Genomic DNA, 20,680 nt, shown 5'->3' on the forward strand with positions numbered 1-20,680 from the left:
TAGTTAAAGATCTGTCCTGCAAGGATAGAATGCCAATATTTATTACAGTCATCCTAATATTATATTTCTCTTGCTTTTACACTCCAGTCCTGGGTTTGGCTTATAAATAGCCAGCACTTGAGATTTAAAGTACTGTATAATTATTGTAATAGACTAGGTAACCACACTACAAAAAAAGATCAACTAAATTTACTATAAATCAAAATATTAATGTGAACAATTGATATTATCAGATTTAATACATTGGCCCAGAAATTCGGGTCCCAACGCGTGAGTAAGCACGGGGTACTCACGCGTGGACCCGATGGAAGTGCCGGTTTCTTGCATACACTGCGCATGCGCGGGAAACCGGCACTTCCGTTCCTTTGAACGAAGGGGTTCAGAGGTCGAACGCGTGTGCGCGGGAGTCTGCGCGTGCACTTTGAACTTACGTTTTTTTTTTTTTAAATACAGGTTTTTTCGTGAGGGTAAGTCTTTAGATTTTAGAAATGTAAAAACCAGGCGTAAGGACTGCATTTTAAAAGGTAAGTGGTCAATTAATTAAAATTAAAACATTTTTTCCACAGGTTTATTATTTTTAAATACTTTAAAGCAAGGTAAGTTTATTTTTAGCCCCTTTTTTTATAAAATTATTTTTTTCAAAAATTTAAATTGTTTAAAATAGTTATTTAATGTAATTTATAGTTTATTTAAAAAGTGTGATGGTTTTTTAAAATTTATTTGAAGGTTTACTGTTCTTTTGGGGCCCGTATATTCATAAGTTTAGACAGGTCTTTCTGTCAATCTTATGAATGGGATTTTCCCTCTGCTGATTGGCTGCCCATGGCTCACGTGATCCCAGGGGATGCATCGCACTAACTACGCCCCTGGGACACGCAAGCACAGCGCGCCGGCAGCTGGGCTAGGCCCCGGAGCGGAATTCCACGGGGCCCTACAGCTCAACTGCCGGTGTGCAAGTTAAGTGCAGGTCGGGGGCTTGCACCCGCGGGAAACCCCCGACCCGAATTTCTGGGCCATTAGGATTTGACTGTAATTTCAGTCCATCCTTGTCCACTGGTGTATCTATTTTCTTGAGGGTGCTTAAAACATCTCAGCTTTACTTTTGGGGTATACGAATGACAAGAGGAAAAACGAGTTTGCTGACAGAACTAACTCTGGTAATCACGGAGGACAAACAGATCTAAAATTGTGTCAAGGTGTCAAATTGGTAAGATCAGAATTTTTCTGAATATGGCACACCAACAGCCACCTGCCGGACCAGGAGTAACTACCGTTTAAACTTCTCAGAGCTCCTGGCAACAACTCCGCATATGAATTAGGTGAAGAATGGAGCAATTAGCTTAGTCAGCCAGGCATCAGCATTTTCATTCCCAGCACTGTAACATCCTGCTACCACATCCTTTCATTACCCTACCAAAGCAAAAACAAGGTGTACGAGGACACCTATCCTTGAATAGGCACGAGTGCTGAATGTCACTGCCATTTCCAAGCAATTTTTCACTCCACAATTCCCATCAGGGGGTTCCCAACTTCATGCATCAGTGCCTGAACTGGTAAATCCTTGGTACTCTAGCAAAGTCAAAATGCAACAAAAATATTCACTTTTCAAACTTTTAGCTGCTGACACTGCTGGGGAAAATAAATGCCTCCCTATCACCATGGTGCTACAAGTACTGCGAGCCAGCACCAATGGGAGCATAGAGGAAGAAACAAAGTACATTTTTCAGAAAACAGACAGTTGCCGTCACTGTGGCAGTAACAACCGTTTTCTCTCACCTACAGAAAGTTATTTGCTTGGAGCTGCAAACATCGTTCTCTGATGGGAGATTACCATAGGTTATCAATTATTTTTGCTTCCGTGAACCATGAGAATAGAGTCCAAGTTGAAAAGTTTGAGGTTTATTTATTCAGTGTCGCAGCTTTAGTGACTCCCATGTTGCCCCGAAATCTATTCCACAAAACACTGAAGTTATCTTTACACCGCAGCCTAGTGACCCAAAGATTCGACTAAGCACATTTAATTGCAGTCTAGAATCCATTCACGTCGGACAGGAATCAGTGCTGAGCCCAAGGTGACAATCCTAATCAAGCTGTTGTGGATTTGTAAAATAAAATAGCATTCACTAAAGAGACTAGATGCAATATCATTCATCTTTTGAAACAAAATTGCACTCTTTTATGGAGGGGTAGACTGGCCAAATTTCCTGAATGCCCCAGTGAATGGTTCCGCTGTACTATGGCCACAACCCCCCGCCCTTTTCAGGGGAACCAGTCTGTCCCTGCAGCAGAGAACTTGGAAAGGTGAAAGGAGACAGCAGACAGAGGTGTTTGAAGGACAGATGGTAAGGGCAACAGTAAACAAGGTGCTCAAACGTGGAGATGGTACAAGAGTATAGGCATAGGTTAAGTTTTTTTAATTCATTTATGGGATGTGGGCGTCGCTGGCAAGGCCAGCATTTATTGCCCATCCCTAATTGCCCTTGAGAAGGCGGTGGTGAGCTGCCTTCTTGAACCGCTGCAGTCTGTGTGGTGAAGGTACTCCCAACAGTGCTGTTAGGGAGGGAGTTCCAGGATTTTGACCCAGTGACGATGAAGGATCAGCGATATACTTCTAAGTCAGGATGGTGTGTGACTTGGAGGGGAACTTGGAGGTGGTGGTGTTCCCATGCGCCTGCTGCCCTTGTCCTTCTAGGTGGAAAAGGTCGCAGGTTTGGGAGGTGCTGCCGAAAAAGCCTTGATGAGTTGCTGCAGTGCATCTTGTAGATATTACACACTGCAGCCACGGTATGCCGGTGGTGGAGGGAGTGAATGTTTAAGGTGGTAGATGAGGTGCCAATCAAGCGGGCTGCTTTGTCCTGGATGGTGTCAAGCTTCTTGAGGGTTGTTGCAGCTGCACTCATCCAGGCAAGTGGAAAGTATTCCATCACACCCCTGACTTGTGCCTTATAGATGGTAGAAAGGCTTTGGGGAGTCAGGAGGTGAGACACTCGCCACAGAATAACTAGCCTCTGACCTGCTTTTGTTGCCACAGTATTTATGAGGCTGGCCCAGTTAAGTTTCTGGTCAATGGTGATCCCCAGGATGTTGATGGTGGGGGATTCGGCGATGGCAATGCCATTGAATGTCAAGGGGCGGTGGTTAGACTCTCGCTTGTTGGAGATAGTCATTGCATGGCACTTCTGTGGCGCAAATGTTACCTGCCACTTATTAGCCCAAGCCTGAACATCTTCCAGGTCTTGTTGCATGCGGGCATGGACTGCTTAATTATCTGAGGAGTTGTGAATGGCACTGAACACTGTGCAGTCATCAGCAAACATCCCCATTTCTGACCTTATGTTAGAGGGAAGGTCATTGATGAAGCAGCTGAAGATGGTTGGGCCTAGGACACTGCCCTGAGGAATTCCTGCAGTGATGTCCTGGGGCTGTGATGGTTGACCTTCAATCACCACAACCATCTTCCTTTGTGCTAGGTATGACTCCAGCCAGGTGGAGCGTTTCCCCCCAATTCCCATTGACTTTTAGTAGGGCTCCTTCATGCCACACTCGGTCAAATGCTGCCTTGATGTCAAGGGCAGTCACTCTCACCTCTGGAATTCAGGTCTTTTGTCCATGTTTTGACCAAGGCTGTAATGAAGTCAGGAGCCAAATGGTCTTGGCAGAACCCAAACTGGACATCAGTGAGCAGGCTATTCGTAAGTGCCGCTTGATAGCACTATTGATGACACCTTCCATCACTTTGCTGATGATTGAGAGTAGACTGATGGGGCGGTAATTGGCCGGATTGGATTTGTCCTGCTTTTAGTGGACAGGACATACCTGGGCAGCTTTCCGCATTGTTGGATAAATGCCAGTGTTGTAGCTGAGCTGGAGCAGCTTGGCTAGAGACCTGGAATAAGTGCCACACTGCCCCCATAGCAGTTCAGCAGGAAATGAGGTGGAATGTTTAGCCAGACAGGGCTACCTCAGTAAAAGAAAGTGTTTAGGATGTCGATACTTCATCATCCATATAATGTTGTGGATGGGGAGGGTCTGGTTCCTGGCAGCACATACATTTTGCAGGGCAATGCAGTGCGGTTCAGTTATTGAGGATTTTGAGTGGGGGGGGGGGGGGGGGGGGAGGAGGATGGGGAGCGAAGAGGGAAAGAAATATCAGCTGGGGCATGTGGAGACGGAAAGGAGAAGTGCAAACAACAGGACAGACATTTTGGAGTGGGCGATGAGGCAGCTTGGCGAACACAGCAGCGACCCCCAGATTAAATTCTGTCCAGAAGAAAAAAAGAACAGTTCAGCGGCAGAATAAACATTCCAGACCTAGGACACTAATGCAGTGTCAAGCTCATGCATCTTTTGCCACATTACAAGATATTCATCTGACACAGAAAAATAATACTTAAGAAATTAATGTGGCATAAGCACCTGCACACCAATGAGTAGTCCAATTTGGATCACTGAAAGAAGAGAAATAAACCTAGGAAATAGCTGGTCAAACCAAACATTCTGTCTCCTCCCCCTTCCCAAAAAGAACAAAACATGCTAAGATTTATGTAGTAAAGTTACCTGCACAAGTTGCACAGGATATGTGGCATCTCTCGCAATCCCTGCTCAGTGAATTAAAGTAAGTTTCAGCTTCGCAACTGAAGACACACTTTGGTCCTTGCAACCTGGTGGAAACAGGAAACACAAGTCTCTGAAAATGATGGTCCATAGGTGATATATGAGACACAAAACATGAGCGATTTGATGGAAGATCGCCTGTACAAGTTCAAGGCTGGTTTTCGAGATTACCTCAACTCTGTCTAGGTTCAAAGGGATCATCAATTTAAAATACACACACACACTTTGGAGATTTATTTTACTCCGAATTGTTAGAACATGAGATGCTTTGCCACAGGAAGTAGCTGAGGTAGATAACATTATGGCCTAGAAATTCGGTATAGCCGCATTTGGGGCGCTAGTCCTGGCGATGCGCAAAGTTTAGCGCTAGGTGCAATTTAGCGCCACCTAGCGCGATATTGGGTTGCAGTGCCCCTAAAGGTGATTGCGGCGCTAAATCAGGCACTGCACGCTACTCTTAAGGCGCTAACCCAGCGGCGCAACCCAATTTCGCGGCGGCGGGGCGCAGTGACGGTGCGGTTAATAATCACTTTCCCTGAGACACACTGGCGCCAGCCAGCTCTTAAAGGGGCAGGTCAATTGGCATCACCAGACACACTCACTGCCTTGTAGGCCTTCAAAGCGGTGGGAGCCTACCTGTGGTGCACCAGCCTAGCAAGACATGGAAAGGGTGAGGCAGAGGGCGGAACGCCTCACTGATGGGGCATTGGATGCTTTGGTTGGCGCAGTGGAATCAAGGCCAAGGAAGATGGTCGGAATGTGATTTATGTTTTGGACAGTCTCCCGGGTGTGAGAGGCAGTTATGTGTCAGTGTATTAGTTTTGCTTTCTGTTGCCATAGCTTTCTCATGTTTGAAGGAACCACATTTTGTGTAATGAAACACTTTCTTTATTTACAATGGCCATGCCTGCTATTTACATGCATCTTGCCCTTCACAGGCTTGGGGGTATCAGACCGGTTCAATTCCTGTTCTTGGAATGGCAGCAAGCATTCAGTGAGAGGGGCCTAGAAGCTACTTCTGATCAGCCTCGGACGCGCAGCCTGAGAAGAGCCGCTCGCGTAGAAGTTCAGGCCAGCAGCCATCTTCTCAGCCACCGACAGAGATGTCCTACACCTTATCTGAGGCTGCAGATCTGGCTGAAGCAGCTGGCACAGCTCAGTCACCACCTCCTTTCTAAATCGCAGCCTTCTGACACACTGCTCCTCCGGCATGTTCATGTAGGAAAACTGTCAGAAAACCCTGCCAGCGTAAGGTCTGCTGTGGCGACGTCTGTTGGCCCTCCTCCGTCTGGCCATGCCCGCCCCCCTCTCCCAGCGTCTCAGTGCCCTTTCCAGATGATTCAGCAGCAGGACGTTCCCCTCCAATGCAGCCCCCATAATAAGTGCCCACAGGAAGGTTCCCCGTTGTCAAGGCTCACCAACAGCAAGATGATAGTCAGAAGGCTGAAGATCGTCTGCTTGCGCTGGCTCAGTGGTCAAATGACTGAGTGTGCAGCTCAGCAACTCTTTGTAGCTCTCGAGGAAGTTGTGCTCCAAAAGTGGCTGCAGCTTTTAAACCACACCAGTCCTTTAAATAACGCTCCTCCAGCCAGAGAGTGACTTGGTAAGGTTCCAGGTAAGCTGTCACTATTAGCGCCAGGTGCTACGAAGGGGGGCGCCACTGAATTTCCAGTCCGGGATGCCCAAAAGGCGTTGCACACTCAAACGACATCATAATCAGCCTGCGCCCATGAGCGGGCGCTAAGATTTAGCGCTGGCGCTAAATGCATGCTCAATATGGGGCTAGGCGCCCTGCGCCCGCCCGGAAATTGGCTAGCGCCCCACTTCTCGGCCTCTTTAGGCGTTAATCGGTGGCGCTAACAACCGAATTTCTCCCCCCTATATCTTTCAAGGGGAGAACATATCAACATTTGAAGCAGAGAAAAGTACAAGGCTTTGGGGAGAGATGAGGGCAATGGGTTCAATTATGGATTGCTGTGACAAAGCCAGCACAAACCTGATGCAACAAATGGCCTCCTTCTGTGCTGTAAATTTCTATAGTTAGAGATTTGATTGTTTAAGGTAACATGGTGGAATGTCTGCCTTCCTGTTGGAAACGGTAACAATTCCATGTGAGCCAGCAACTTGGGTATCTTTGCTAACTAGCTATGTGCAAGTCTAAAAAATGTGACAACCCATTTGACTGTGAAGGGAAAGGGTCATCATAGGCAATCTAGATCCCATCCTCCTCGATAGCCACATGTATGAACTTTCCAGCATGGGAGAGCAATCAGGAGCAAGAATGCCAGCTAATTTTTTTTCATCTCCCCAGCTCAGGATGTGGAGGCCAGTTGCAACATCCTTACCATTGCCCTGGTTGAGTTCACCTAACTCAGCACATTAAACTTGGGCCCTTCCAGTATCCCATTGTACTGCAAATTTGCTAGCTGAAAATGAGTGATACTGCAAATATTAATTTCATAAATTAGAGCAAAACTCTGAATGGTGTTTTATAAGTCAACGCGAAATAAAAATTATACACAAAAATAGGCCACAACATTTTTTTTTTTTTTTTTTTTAAATCTAAAGACTTGTTTCATACCAACAAGAATTAAGTTACGCTATCAAATCCATTCAGATAAACATATGAAAACAGTACCACATACAGTATTACTTTGGAACACCATATAGAAATGTATTGAGTGTGTTCAGGACATTTCTAGCTTCTCTCTAGACTCGAACACTGTACCGCGCTCTCCTACCACTTTTTAAAAATATTAAAAAAAGTGATGCTCCTACCTCCAGCCCGGTCTGCAATCTGTACAATGGTGGAATGCACTACATTTCCTGCAGTTTTCACTACATCTTCTACACATATTGTCACCTAGGAAGGGATAGAAATACATAAGATAAATTGAAATCTGGCCTGTAGTGCTGAGGTGGAGAAAGGAAACTTGGAAAACGCTGGCACAGAAATTTTGCATTGCCTGGCAAGGTGATATTATGACATTGTACCTGAAGACAATTTGTCAACCACATCTGTGCATTAAGTGTAGTGCGAAATCACACAGGTTAAACAAGTTTTTTGTTTAGAAAAGAGCTCCGGTCTTGCATTATGTAGTAGTTGCCAGAACTTTTCAGAATCTTTATTGCACTAATAGTTCATGGGACCGATTTTACTTCTCACCCCCCACCTGGGTGCAAGTCAAGCAAAATGGATTCAAAACCAGACAATATCCAGCTGGGTACAAGCAGTAAGGCCCAAATGATTTGTGGGCACCCTTACATTTGGGCCTAGGAAAATGAATTGGGTGGTGTGGTGGCATCACCCCTACTTCACTATCATAAAACTACAATGCTTGTAACTATTCTAAGTGCCAGCATTCTGCCCCTGCCCTGGGGAACCCCTGGAAGCATGCAGGCAATGTAATGAGGAAGGGGTGTTGGGAAGACCCAACATCACTGGTCTGCAACCCTTCTATCTCCACTTTGCACTCAGGAAATAAGCATTTACTAGCATAGGAAAATCAGCTCTATGTCTACATAGCTGCTATTCAACAACCAGCTGACTGGATGGGTGATTTCCTAACAGAGACCAGCCAACTTTACCAGGACAGGGTTTGAACCTAAAATAACAGAAAATGCTGGAAATACTCAGCAGGCCAGGCAGCATCCGTGGAGAGAGAGAAACAGAGTTAACATTTCAGGTCTGACCCTTCGTCAGACCTGGAAATGGAAAAATTTTGAGATGCAACAGGTTTTAAGCAGGTGCAGAGGCAGGGAAAGGGGCGGAAAGAACAAAGGGGACGGTCTGTGATAGGATGGAAGGCAGGAGAGGTTAAATGTTGTAAATGGGGACGGCAGAATCATCAACAGCTGCTGCCTGAAACAATAGGGGCAGAGGTTACGATCTGAAATTGTTGAACTCAATGTCGAGTCCAGAAGGCTATAAAGTGCCTAATCGAAAGATGAGGTGTTGTTCTTCGAGCTTACGTTGAGCTTTATTGGAACAGTGTAAGAGGCCGAGGACAGAGAGGTCAGAGTAGGAGTGGAGCAGAGAATTAAAAGTAACAAGCGACCGGAAGCTCGGGGTCACCCTTACGGACTGAACCGAGGTGTTCCGCAAAGCGGTCACCCAATCTACATTTGGCCTCCCCATTGTAGAGGAGACCGCATCGTGAGCGGCGAATACAGTATACTAAATTGCAAGTACAACAAGTAAATCGCTGTTTCACCTGGAAGGGGTGTTTGGGGCTCTGGACAGTGGGAAGGGAGGAGGTAAAAGGGCAGGTGTTGCACCTGCTTAAAACCTGTTACATCTCTAACTTTTTCCAGTTCTGACGAAGGGTCATAGATCTGAAACGTTAACTCTGTTTCTCTCTCCACAGATGCTGCCTGGCCTGCTGAGTGCTTCCAACATTTTCTGTTATTTCAGATTTCCAGCATCTGCAGTATTTTGCTATTGTATTAGGGTTTGAACCTAGTTCCTTCCCGATTTGTATGGTTCAGTTCAACACTCAGCAGTCAATTCATGTACTAAGCAGTCAGGAAGTCTCACCAAAAATGAGTTCAATCATACTCGACTCAAAAGATGAGAGAAATAGAAATCTACAGATTATTCAAGGTGTGGATGTATGATTTGGCAATTCAACACCAGGTCTAGTAGTTCAAAGGAGAAAGCAACCACAGATCAAGATCAGTACTACAGCACTGAAGCCACAAGAATAACAATATCAATTTGTCCAAGCAACAGTAGTGAACATTAACAGAGGTATTGATAGCATTTAAGAATCTGTAGCAATCACCATATCATCCAATGTAATTACTGCTTATTTTTTCTTAAAAACAAAATCTTACCTTTATCGAGGTAGAAGCTGTCTGAGCAGTTGGGTATACAGGCATTTGTCTCTTCATTCAAGTGATAGCCATTTTTACAGGAAGTGCACTGGTCACTACGGCTCCCTATACACGTCTCACAGATTGACCAGCATTTTTTACAGCGTTTCTTCTCATCACCAAAGAATCCTCTTGGACATTCAGGAACACAGGTTCTGCATTCATAGCAAATGATTAAGGTTAGACTTGGAATCCTCCACCCTTTCTTAGAGAGGAACAGTGGCAAAGATTTACCTTCAATGCTACTCAGTGTTCAAACCCAAAGGAAAGATGGGTACTATCACAGACCAAGGTGGATCATTACTGCACGATTAGTCAATTTAAGTTCAATGCTGTATATAAGCACACAACTCAAATATGCCAACATAATCTAGCTGGATTATTTTTAAATAATCCCTCTCTGAATAAAGAAATTCTTCCCATCAAATTCAAATTCTCTCACTGATTTAAGTTTACATCCTCTGATCCTAGTTTACTTAGAGGTGATATTCAGAGCTCACCTCATTTTACCTTTTAATAACTTAAAAATTTCCTCAATAAAAAATAGGCATGAATTTTGCAGCTGTATTGACTGCAAAACTGTCAATGATCATTGCCATTACCCTGTGAAACTGACAGCAACTTCTGGTGTCCACACATGCACAGTTAAATGCGGATATCCAGAAGTTGCTGTCAGTGATTCCCTGCTCCTCCACAGGGCGCATTGTTGAAGACCCCGCAGACGGCAATCGGTACAGAATCAGTGACTGGACAGGAACATCCCCTTTTACGCTGTAATATCGCTGTTAAAACCCCCCGAAAAAGTTAAGCCTTGTTCAGTGAGGTGTAGCTGGGTTATTAAAGGCGTGCCGTGTCATAATTACTGAACAAGCTCTCTGGCCCTGAAAAGCTAATTTTATTTGTGGAATGTCAAGTTTTCCATCATGATAAAAATTCCTTTTTAATATAATAAAAATTATTTTAAGGATATTTCATCTTCTGCCTTAATCCCATGTGTATGTCCCAATCTTTATTTTGCTCTCTAAAATTTATAAAAAGTGAATTATAATCTGTGCCTTTCATTTCCTGGTTTGCGGTGTGAGAATTCTTCAACGTGATTGGCTGCTTAGCCTGCTTGATGACATCACTGTTGCTGGACACTGGAAATCCCCTAGGCCCCAGAATCAAATTAACTTTGGGAATGGTGAAATCAACAGCAGAGATTGCTAGAGTGAGAGCGGAGAGAGCGAGCCCGAGGGGAAACAGTGCGAGAGAACAACAGATACAAGCGGGAGAACCAGCAGCAGAAAGTCAGCGAGAGCGATAAGTCAGTGTGCGATAAATCAGAGTCAGAGAGCGAGCTGAATACGGAAAACAAAGAAATAAATTCAAAAGTGACTTCATTGCCGCTGAGCAAGTGGATTGGTGGGTAACTGGAAGCTAAGGGAGATCAGACGCGGATAAAAGGAGGGCTCGAGAGCAGGAGAGCAGAGCTAAGCACAGGCAGAAACTCCTAAGTGGAGTCACAGGACAGCAGGTAGGTGATTGGTTGGCGGGTATTACATTTGTCTTTTTTCTCTTTAGGGCAGTGAGTTAAACTATGATGTTTAGTTAGTAGTCCAATAGATAGAGGCATGTCAGGGAACCTCAGTCCCATCAAATGCACATCCTCTGCCATGTGGGAAGTCCAGGTTGCTTCTTGTGTTCTGGACAACCACATGTGCAGGAACATAAGAACTAGGAGCAGGAGTAGGCCCCTCGAGCCTGCTCTGCCATTCAATAAGATCATGGCTGATCTGATCTTGGCCTCAACTCCACTTTTCTGCCTGTTCCCCATAACCCTCGACTCCCCTGTAGCTCAAATATCTGTCTATCTCAGCCTTGAATATATTCAATGACTCTGCCTCCACAGCTCTCTGGGGTAGAGAATTCCAAAGATTCACAACCCTCAGAAGAAATTCCTCCTCATCTCTGTTTTAAATGGGCGACCCCTTATTCTGAAACTGTGCCCCCTAGTTCTAGATTCCCCGACAAGGGGAAACATCCTCCCTACATCGACCCTGTCAAGCCCCTTTAGAATCTTATATGTTTCAATAAGATCACCTCTCATTCTTCTAAACTCCAATGAGTATAGGCCCAACCTTTCCTCATAAGACAACCCCTTCAACTCAGGAATCAACCAAGTGAACCTTCTCTGAACTGCCTCCAATGCAAGTATATCCTTCCTTAAATAAAGGAAACCAAAACTGTACACAGTATTCTAGGTGTGGTCTCACCAACGCCCTGTACAATTGTAGCAAGACTTCCCAACTTTTATACTCCATCCTCCTTGCAATAAAGGCCAACATTCCATTTGCCTTCCTAATTACTTGCTGTACCTGCATGCTAACTGTGTTTCATGTACGAGGACACCCAGATCCCTCTGTACCACAGCATTTTGTAGTCTCTCTCCATTTAAATAATATTTTGATTTTTTATTCTTCCTACCAAAGTGGATAACCTCACATTTTCCCCACATTATACTCCATCTGCCAAATTTTTGCCCACTCACTTAACCTATCGATATCCCTTTGCAGACTCGGTCCTCCTCACAACTTGCTTTCCCACCTATCTTTATATTGTCAGCAAATTTGGCAACAGTACACTCGGTCCCTTCATCCAAGTCATTATTATAGATTGTAAATAGTTGAGGCCCCAGCACTGATCCCTGTGTCACCTCGCTAGTTACAGTTTGCCAACCTGAAAATGAGCCATTTATTCCAACACTCTGTTTTCGGTTAGTTAGCCAATCCTCTATCCAATCTAATATATTACCCCCAGCAGCGTGAGCTCGTATCTTGTGCAGTAACCTTTTATGCAGCACCTTATCGAATGCCTTCTGGAAATCCAAATACACTACATCTACTGGTTCCCCTTTATCCACCCTGCTCGTTACATCCTCAAAGAACTCTAGTAAATTTGTCAAACATGATTTCCCTTTCATAAAACCATGTTGACTCTGCTTGATTGTATTATGATTTTCTAAATGTTCTGCTATTACTTCCTTAATAATGGATTCCAGCATTTTCCCAATGACAGATGTTAGGCTAACTGGCCTATAGTTTCCTGCTTTCTGTCTCCCTCCTTTCTTAAATAGGGGAGTTATGTTTGTGGTTTTCTAATCTGCTGGGACCTCTCCAGAATCCAAGGAATTTTGGTAGATTACAACCAATGCATCCACTATCTCTTCAGCCACTTCTTTTAAAACCCTAGGATGCAGGCCATCAGATCCAGGGGACTTGTCAGCCTTTAGTCCAATTCGTTTGCCTAGTACTTTTTCTCTAGTGATAGTTTCAAGTTCCTCCCTCCCTGAAGCCCCTTGATTATCAATTATTATTGGGATACTTTGTGTCTTCTACCGTGAAGACTGATACAAAATATTTGTTCAAATTCTCTGCCATTTTCCTGTTTCCTATCATTAATTTCCCAGTCTCATCCTCTAAGGAACCAACGTTTACTTTAGCTACTCTCTTCCTTTTTATATACTTGTAGAAGCTCTTACTGTCTGTTTCTATATTTTTTGCTAGTTTACTCTCATAATCTATCTTCTCGGAGTGTTGTCAGCTGGAGGAGCTCGAGCTCCGGGTTTCAGCAGGCAGTCACCCCACAGCTTAAGGGTGTGCCGGCAGAGGGGGAATGGGTGGCCACCAGACAGACAAGGAGGACCAGGCAGGTGATGGTTCCTCTGGGAAGTACAGCCAGAGCCAAGTCAACAGCACCATGGGTGGCTCAGCTCTACGTGGGGTTGGGGGGGGGGGGGGGGGCCGGGGGGAGAGAGGAGGAAGGTGAGGAAAGCAATGGCGATAGGAGATTCAGTAGTTAGGGAAACAGACAGGAGTTTCTGTGGCCGCAGACACAATTCCAGGATGTATGTTGCCTCCTTGGTGCCAGGGTCAAGGATGTCACTGAGCAGCTGCAGGACATTCTGAGGGGGAGGGTGAACAGCCAGAGGTTGATCCATATCGGTACCAATGACATAGGCAGAAAGAGGGACGAGGTCCTGCAGGCAGATTTTAGGGAGCTAGGAAAGAGATTAATAGGCAGGACCTCAAAAGGTAGTCCCGGTGCCAGTGAGCACAGAAATAGGAGGATAGAGCAGATAAATGCGCGGCTGGAGAGATGGTGCAGGAGGGAGGGCTTTAGATTTGAGGCATTGGGATCGATACAAGCTGGATGGGTTACACTACAACAGGGCCGGGACCAATATCCTCGTTGGGGGGGTTTGCTAGTGTTGTTGGGGAGGGTTTAAACTAGCTTGGCAGGAGGACAGGGACCAGAGCGTAGATTCAGAAGAGACAGAAAATTAAGAAGTGAGTTTGGAAGGCAGAGGAAACAAAGGCGAGAAAATAGATAACAAAGAAGTTTGGCAGTGCTTAATAATGGTATATATTTCAATGCAAGTAGTCTAGTGAATAAGACAAATCAGCTGAGGGCACAGATAAACATGTGGAAGTAGGATATCATAGCTATTACTGAAACATGGCTTAAAGTAGGGCAGGAATGGCAGCTCAACATTCCTGGTTACAGGATTTTCAGACGAGATGGTGGGGCGGGGGTGGAAGAGAGATTCAAAAGGAAGGGTGTCGCAATATTGGTTACAGAAACAATTACAGCTGTGAGGAGGGATGATATATGTTAGAAAAATCATCAAATGATGCTATTTGGGTTGAACTGAAGAACAAAAAACGGGGCAATCACACTGCTGGGTGTGCACTATTGACCTCCAAACAGTCAGAGGGAGATAGAAGAGCAAACATGTAGGCAAATTTCTGAGAAATGCAAAAACAATAGGGCAGTACTAGTAGGGGATTTCAACTACCTTAATATTAACTGGGTTAGAATCAGTGTAAAAGGTACAGAGGGCACCGAATTCTTGAAATGCATTCAGGAGAACTTTTTTTAACCAGTACGCAGCAAGCCCAACAGTTCTGGACATAGTTTTAGGGAATGAAGCTGGGCAGGTGGAAGAGGCATCAGTGAGAGAACATTTTGGTGGTAGTGATCATAATTCAGTTAGATTTAGCGTAGTTATGGAAAAGGACAAAGATAGACCAGGAGTAAAAGTTCTCAATTGAGGAAAGGCCAATTTTACCAATCCGAGATGCGATTTAGCAAGTGGACTGGAAACAGCTACTTGAAGATAAATCAGCGTCAGAGCAGTGGGAGGCATTCAAGGAAGAAAGAGGGGGAAAAATTCAGTTGTTTGCACCTCCAGTTAGCGCCTTAATAGGGCTCTAATGGGGCGCAAATCAACTAGCGCCTGGGCGCGGTGATGTTTGCGCCGCTCGTGAAATTAAGTAGACATTTTGCAGCGGCGCTAAACACTATCGCCATGATCTCCTGCGCCGGCAGATTGTGACGTCAGTTGAGTGCGCAACGTCCCGTTAGCACCCCGGACCGGATATTGAGTGGCGCCCCCTGCTTACTGCCTGCTGCTAGCAACGACAGGTTGAGGGGAGCGTTATGCTGTCAGAAAGGGACTAGGGGAGCGCTATTTAAAGGCGACCGCTTCCTGCCTTTTTTTATTGGTGACATTTTTGCACCACGCTTTCTGAGAGTGAGACTGACTTCTGGAGAGATTCAACGCTGTGTGAAGGACTGAGCAGCACTTTGCAGGTTTATTTTGATTTGCCCTTCCTTGCTTCGCCAGCACTCTGTTAGCGCCTTGCTCCTTGGCCTTTGCGCCTTAAGACAGGTGTGAAGCGCCTGATTTAGCGCTCCAATCACCTCCAGGGGCGATAAAAGCCAAGTTCGCTGTCGGAAGCGATAATTAGCGCCAGGCGCTAAACTTTGCGCACGGCCGATAATGGCACCCCAAATGGGGTGATACTGAATTTTTCCCCCGAGAGAGTTCAGAGCAAATATGTACCCACAAAGAAAAGGGTGGGACTCTCAAATCTAGAGCCCCCTGGTTGTCAAGGAACATACAGGGTAGGATAAGGAAAAAAAGGGAAGCATGTATCAGATACCGAGAGCTCAATACTGCAGAAAGCCTAGAGGAGTATAGAAAGTGCAGGGATGAAATTAAAGGAAATTTGGAAAGCAAAGAGGGCATGAAAAAATATTGGCAAGTAAAACCCAAAGATGTTTTATAAATACATAAAGAGCAAGAGGATAAGGAAAGAGTAGAGCCTATTGGAGACCAAAAAGGTAACCTGTGTGTGTGTGGAGGCGGAAGGCGTGGGTATGGCTCTTAATGAATACTTTGCATCTGTCTTCACAAAAGAGGGATGATGCACACATTGTAGTTAAGGAGGAGGAGGAGTGTGAAATATTAGAAGAAATAAATATAGCGAGGGGGAAATATTAAGGTGTTTAGCATCTTTGGAAGTAGATAAATTGCCAAGCCCGGATTAAACATATCCCAGGCTGTTGAGAAGCAAGGAAGGAAATAGCTGAGGCTCTGACCATTTTCAAATCCTCTCTGGCTACAGGCATGGTGTCTGAGCACTGCTAACATTGTACCGTTATTTAAAAAGGGAGAAATGGATAGACCAAGTAATTGCAGGCCAGTCCGCCTCAGTGGTGAGCAAATTGTTGGAAAAAATTCTGGGGGACGGTGTTAATTGTCATTTAGAAAGGCACGGATTAATTAAGGACAGTCAGCATGGATTTGTAAAGGGAAGGTCATGTCTGATTAACTTGACAATTTTTTTGAGGACGTAACAGGAGGGTAGCACATTTGATGCAATCTACATGGATTTTAGCAAGACTTAAGACCAGGTCCCACATGACAGACTGGTCAGAAAAGTAAAAGCCCATGGGATCCAAGTGAAAGTTGGATCCAAAATTGGCTCAGTGGCAGGAAGCAAAGTGTAATGGTCGACAGGTGTTTTTGTGACTGGAAGGCTGTTTCCAGCAGGGTTCCACAGGGCTCAGTACTTAATCCCCTGCTTTTTGTGGTATATATCAATGATTTAGACTTCAATGTAGGGGGCATGATTAAGAAGTTTGCAGATGATACAAAAATTGGCTGTGTGGTTGATAGTGAGGAAGAAAGAGTTAGACTGGAGGAAGAGATCAATGGATTAGTCAGGTGGGCAGAAATGTGGCAAATGGAATTCAATCCAGAGAAGTGTGAGGCAATGCATTTGGGGAAGGATAAGGCGGCAAGGGAGTACACAATAAATGGTAGGATACTGAGAAACGTAGAGGAACAGAGTGACCTTGGAGTGCATGTCTACAGATCCCTGAAGGTAGCAGGACAGGTAAATAAGATGGCAGTCAAGAAGGCATACAGGATACTTTCCTTTATTAGTCGAGGCATAGAATACAAGAGCAGAGAGGTTATGCTTGAATTGTATTAAGCACTAATTAGGTCCCAGCTAGAGTACTGCGTGCAGTTCTAGTCACATTACAGGAAAGATGTGATTATACTAGAGGGTACAGAGGAGATTTACGAGGATGTTGCCAGGACTAGAGAAAAACTTGGATAGGCTGGGGTTGTTTTCTTTGGAACAGAGGAGGCGGAGGGGAAATTTAATTGAGATGTATAAAATTTTGAGGGGCCTAGATAGAGTGGATAGGAAAGACTCATTTCCCTTAGTAGAGGTTAATAACCAGGGTGGGGTGGGGGGGGAGCACAGATTTAAAGTAATTGGTAGAAGGATTAGGAGAGTTGAGGAGAATTTTGTTCACCCAGAGGGTGGTGGGGGTCTGGAAATCACTGCCTGAAAAGGGTGGTAGTGGCAGAAACCTTTATTGCATTTAAAAAGTACTTGGACATATACTTGAAGTGCCGTAACCTACAAGGCTACAGACCAAGAGCTGGAAAGTGGGATTAGGCTGGATAGCTCTTTTTCAGCTGGTACATACACGATGTGCCAAAATGGCCTCCTTCTGTGCCATAACCTTCTATGATTCTTTGAGGTCAGTGACAAGCACCATCACTTCGCCACTGTCTGCCAAATCCAGGCCATCATCTTTTCCTCCATAATTAATGGCCCGCTACTGAAATTGCATTCTCAGAAATTGGAATGTTGCAAAGCCATGTGTGATTATTTCATTAACTTCTTAACTTGAGAAAAATGATCAGTTTCCATTATGTATAAAGAGAAATTTAAACCTCCTAGATTTGTAGCTGGTGGATTAAAGCATTAAACCACTTGGGAGGATTGAACCAATAACAAGAGGAATCGACCAGAACACCTTTGCCTATAATACCATCAAACCATTCAGGGAATTCAGGCTTTATTTTTGGAATACTATTCTATGACAAAACAAGGTGGACCCAAATGCTAATTGTAATGAAACCCAGAATACAGACACTGATGATTACCGAGAACGTCTGGAGAAGTCTAGAGAATCTTTACTAAGGTTTCAGGAGGCAAAGCCAGAACTTTCCCATGGGCTAGCATAGGCTGCAACAACCCCATTTTAGTGGGCGACAGACAGCTCTGTATTAAACTGCTCAATTATGACTGTCTACAATGGAGCTCCACTAGCAGGGGACATTGCATTTCACTGCTGGCAAATTGCAGGAACTCTGAACTGGCGCAGGATGTGGAGGTTCAGTAATTGAAAGTCCTTGTACAAACCGGGTCAAATGCATACACGAATCATGAACTGATACTGAAAACATTTATTTTGCTGATCTGAAAAATGGGGTCATATATAAAGAATTTATTAGAAGACAGCATAACTAGCAATACTGAAGTTGCAGTCCTCAGAGGCTCTACTGAAACCTCTTGACCGAGAAGCCCCTATTAAAATGTAGATATGCAGCCCCAGCCTGGATGCTTATGTAGCTACGAGACCTTTGAACAAAGTCATCATTACTGTAGCTCCATCTACTTTATAATGCTGGTATATTCATAGGAAATAAACACCTGTATGTAATGCCCAGGCTGGTCAAACCAAATGGACACTGCCGATTGCATTAATGCAATGTAAAATTGCTGGTTCCAAAAATTAGTTTGAGAGACTGCACCCAATTCAAACCATTTCAATATACGATTTGTAAATGTAGAGGTTAAAATCTGTTTTAGCTTTATTGAAAGTGGCTAATTTGAAAAGCATTTCTGAAAAAAAAAAGACATCAAATGCATTGTTGTGACTTCATTGGGAAAGTAAAGATTTGGGATATTTTTAAACAAATGTGAGGATCACCTACAGAAAGTGTCAAAAAGCAACAAGTTGGTATGAGTTTTCTGGTATTTAATTTTCATTTGACACAGAAACTTCAGTAGATTGCAGTACAAGAGTGTCAACTTGCAAAGAACTAATCTACAATGAAATGGAATCAAGGTCAGAAGCATTACCACACTGGCTTGGCAGAACAGAATCTGGCACACCATAAACAATTTCAAACCCCTGGCAAAACTCCTCTGCACATCATCCTGTAATAGCAGACAAATTTCAAAGGCTTTGGCATTTCAAAGTTTGACGGCTGCATCATTATCTAATTACAGGTCAGTCTAGATTATCTTTAATCTCTAATTTTGAGTTTAATCGTTTATTGACACTTGGTTTCTAGTAAATTGGCCTACCTGGTATTGTTTTTAAACTTGAGGAAGTAATGCAAACAATCAATGCATTGTTGAGGCCCAGGTCCATCGCAGCCATTATTACATTCAATGTCACAGGATCCTAAACAATGAAGAGTTTGAGGTTTTTGATTAATTGATTTCATTTTTATCTAGAGAAGTAACATTTTATTTAGAAACCTTAAATACAGAAGCTGTGAATGAATACTAGCAGAAAACATGCTTTCAATCATTCTCTTAACTGAATGGAAAATGCAGACAGTTAAAATGAAGTTTAAGTTGCTTTTACTGCATGCTTTAGTGCCTTTTGATATGAAAAATGTAGGGATAGTATCCACTTTATTGACCCACAGAAACTGGAATTGAAAATTAGTTAAAGTAAAGCCTGCACATTTGGTATTCTTTGATAAACCTGGAGTACAGATAATAAATGTAAGCAAATGAGAGTCTGACAGCTTTAATCATAGCAAAGACAGCCATCTTTATGGAATGGAAATCCCAGCTGACAACTGCTTGGTGAGAAATGATTTTAACCCTCGTCCTGCCAAACACAATTTCTGATTCTAGTTATCACAATATGTAATCACTACATTGCCTATAAGGCAATGGCTATCAAGCTTTTGTATTTGATTGTCCCTTGCAAATATCAACACAGTCCACGAGTCGTGTCCTAACTTTGAAAAGACAGTGCCAACTACACAAAGGAAAACAAAGTCATCACTGTAGAAAATATTTGTATCAATATACAGCAACAGGTATTACATGCAAGTAAAAAAAAAATCTGGTGACCTTGGGGATTGCCCGAGATCCTCTTGCAGCCTATCAAATAGTTAAAAACTTCATAATTACAGGGAGCCTTCAGAGATTTTAAGCTACATACTGTAAAGGATGAGACTACACCCTCTCAATTATGAGATCTTAGGATGTATATAGATAATAATCCTTTTGTCAACAGTGTAGTAAAGCTCAACAAAAACATTGCACAGGACCACCAACATAATAGACTAGTGAGTTTAACCAACTACAAAAAAATATTTATCGGGCCCGCCAATATGATCATAGTCCTTTGAAAAGGAGTTTTGTCCTTCAGTTTAAAAAGTCAGACCCAAGTATAAATTTCTTTTAGAAAATAAAGTTCTGTGCTTCATATATACAAAAGCTCCTTTTTAAAAAAGGTCCATACTTAATCTTGGTAGTAATGCTAAATTCAACTCTCAAGAATGTCAGCTTCAAGGGTACAATGCAAATGACAGATGCTCAAATGGGGCTGTGGGTGAATTTGCAATGCACCATCAAAAATTTTCCCTGTTCAAATTAATTTAACCAAAGCTGACACACTTGGCCTCTAGTGCAATGAGGTAGAATGTCATTCCATGCTATCAAATCAGTGGCATGTTTATTCCTTTGTGGGAGGATGGCAGAGAAAGGAAAGCAGGTGCAGATTGATGCATAGCCCTACCACTGGCTACCAAGAAAAATGACCAATGTATGTGTCCCCTACAGTACGTTTCAACTTACCAGTATATTCATCTGGGTAGTCATCAGGGACATCATCTTCTGGGCTGGATCGCACTTTTGGCTGCTCAAACCTTGTTGTATATAAAGAGGAATATGGATGGACAGTTGTACCATGAAGTACGAGAGACCATTCCTTCAGTTTACCTAAAGAATAAACACGATCACAAGGA

At 43.7% G+C, this 20,680-nt stretch overlaps 2 protein-coding genes across 11 annotated transcripts in view; one reads left to right on the forward strand and one right to left on the reverse strand.

Moving 5' to 3' along the window:
- pcsk5b (proprotein convertase subtilisin/kexin type 5b) overlaps window positions 1–20,680 on the reverse strand; it is a 679,955-nt gene that overhangs the window by 424,275 nt on the left and 235,000 nt on the right. For all 5 annotated transcript variants that reach the window (XM_085986077.1, XM_085986086.1, XM_085986095.1 and 2 more), the window contains exons 14-18: window positions 20,511–20,654; window positions 18,996–19,095; window positions 9,451–9,644; window positions 7,393–7,477; window positions 4,558–4,661 (exon numbers count right to left, since the gene is read on the reverse strand). In XM_085986077.1, coding sequence (XP_085842203.1) covers window positions 4,558–4,661; window positions 7,393–7,477; window positions 9,451–9,644; window positions 18,996–19,095; window positions 20,511–20,654 — 627 coding nt within the window. The remainder of the gene's footprint in view (window positions 1–4,557; window positions 4,662–7,392; window positions 7,478–9,450; window positions 9,645–18,995; window positions 19,096–20,510; window positions 20,655–20,680) is intronic.
- carnmt1 (carnosine N-methyltransferase 1) overlaps window positions 1–20,680 on the forward strand; it is a 1,199,612-nt gene that overhangs the window by 239,756 nt on the left and 939,176 nt on the right. The window lies entirely within an intron of this gene.

This window comes from Somniosus microcephalus, chromosome 1, assembly GCF_052327205.1.
Source record: "Somniosus microcephalus isolate GS21.2 chromosome 1, FLI_Smic_1.0, whole genome shotgun sequence".
NCBI classification, from domain to species: Eukaryota; Metazoa; Chordata; class Chondrichthyes; order Squaliformes; family Somniosidae; genus Somniosus; species Somniosus microcephalus.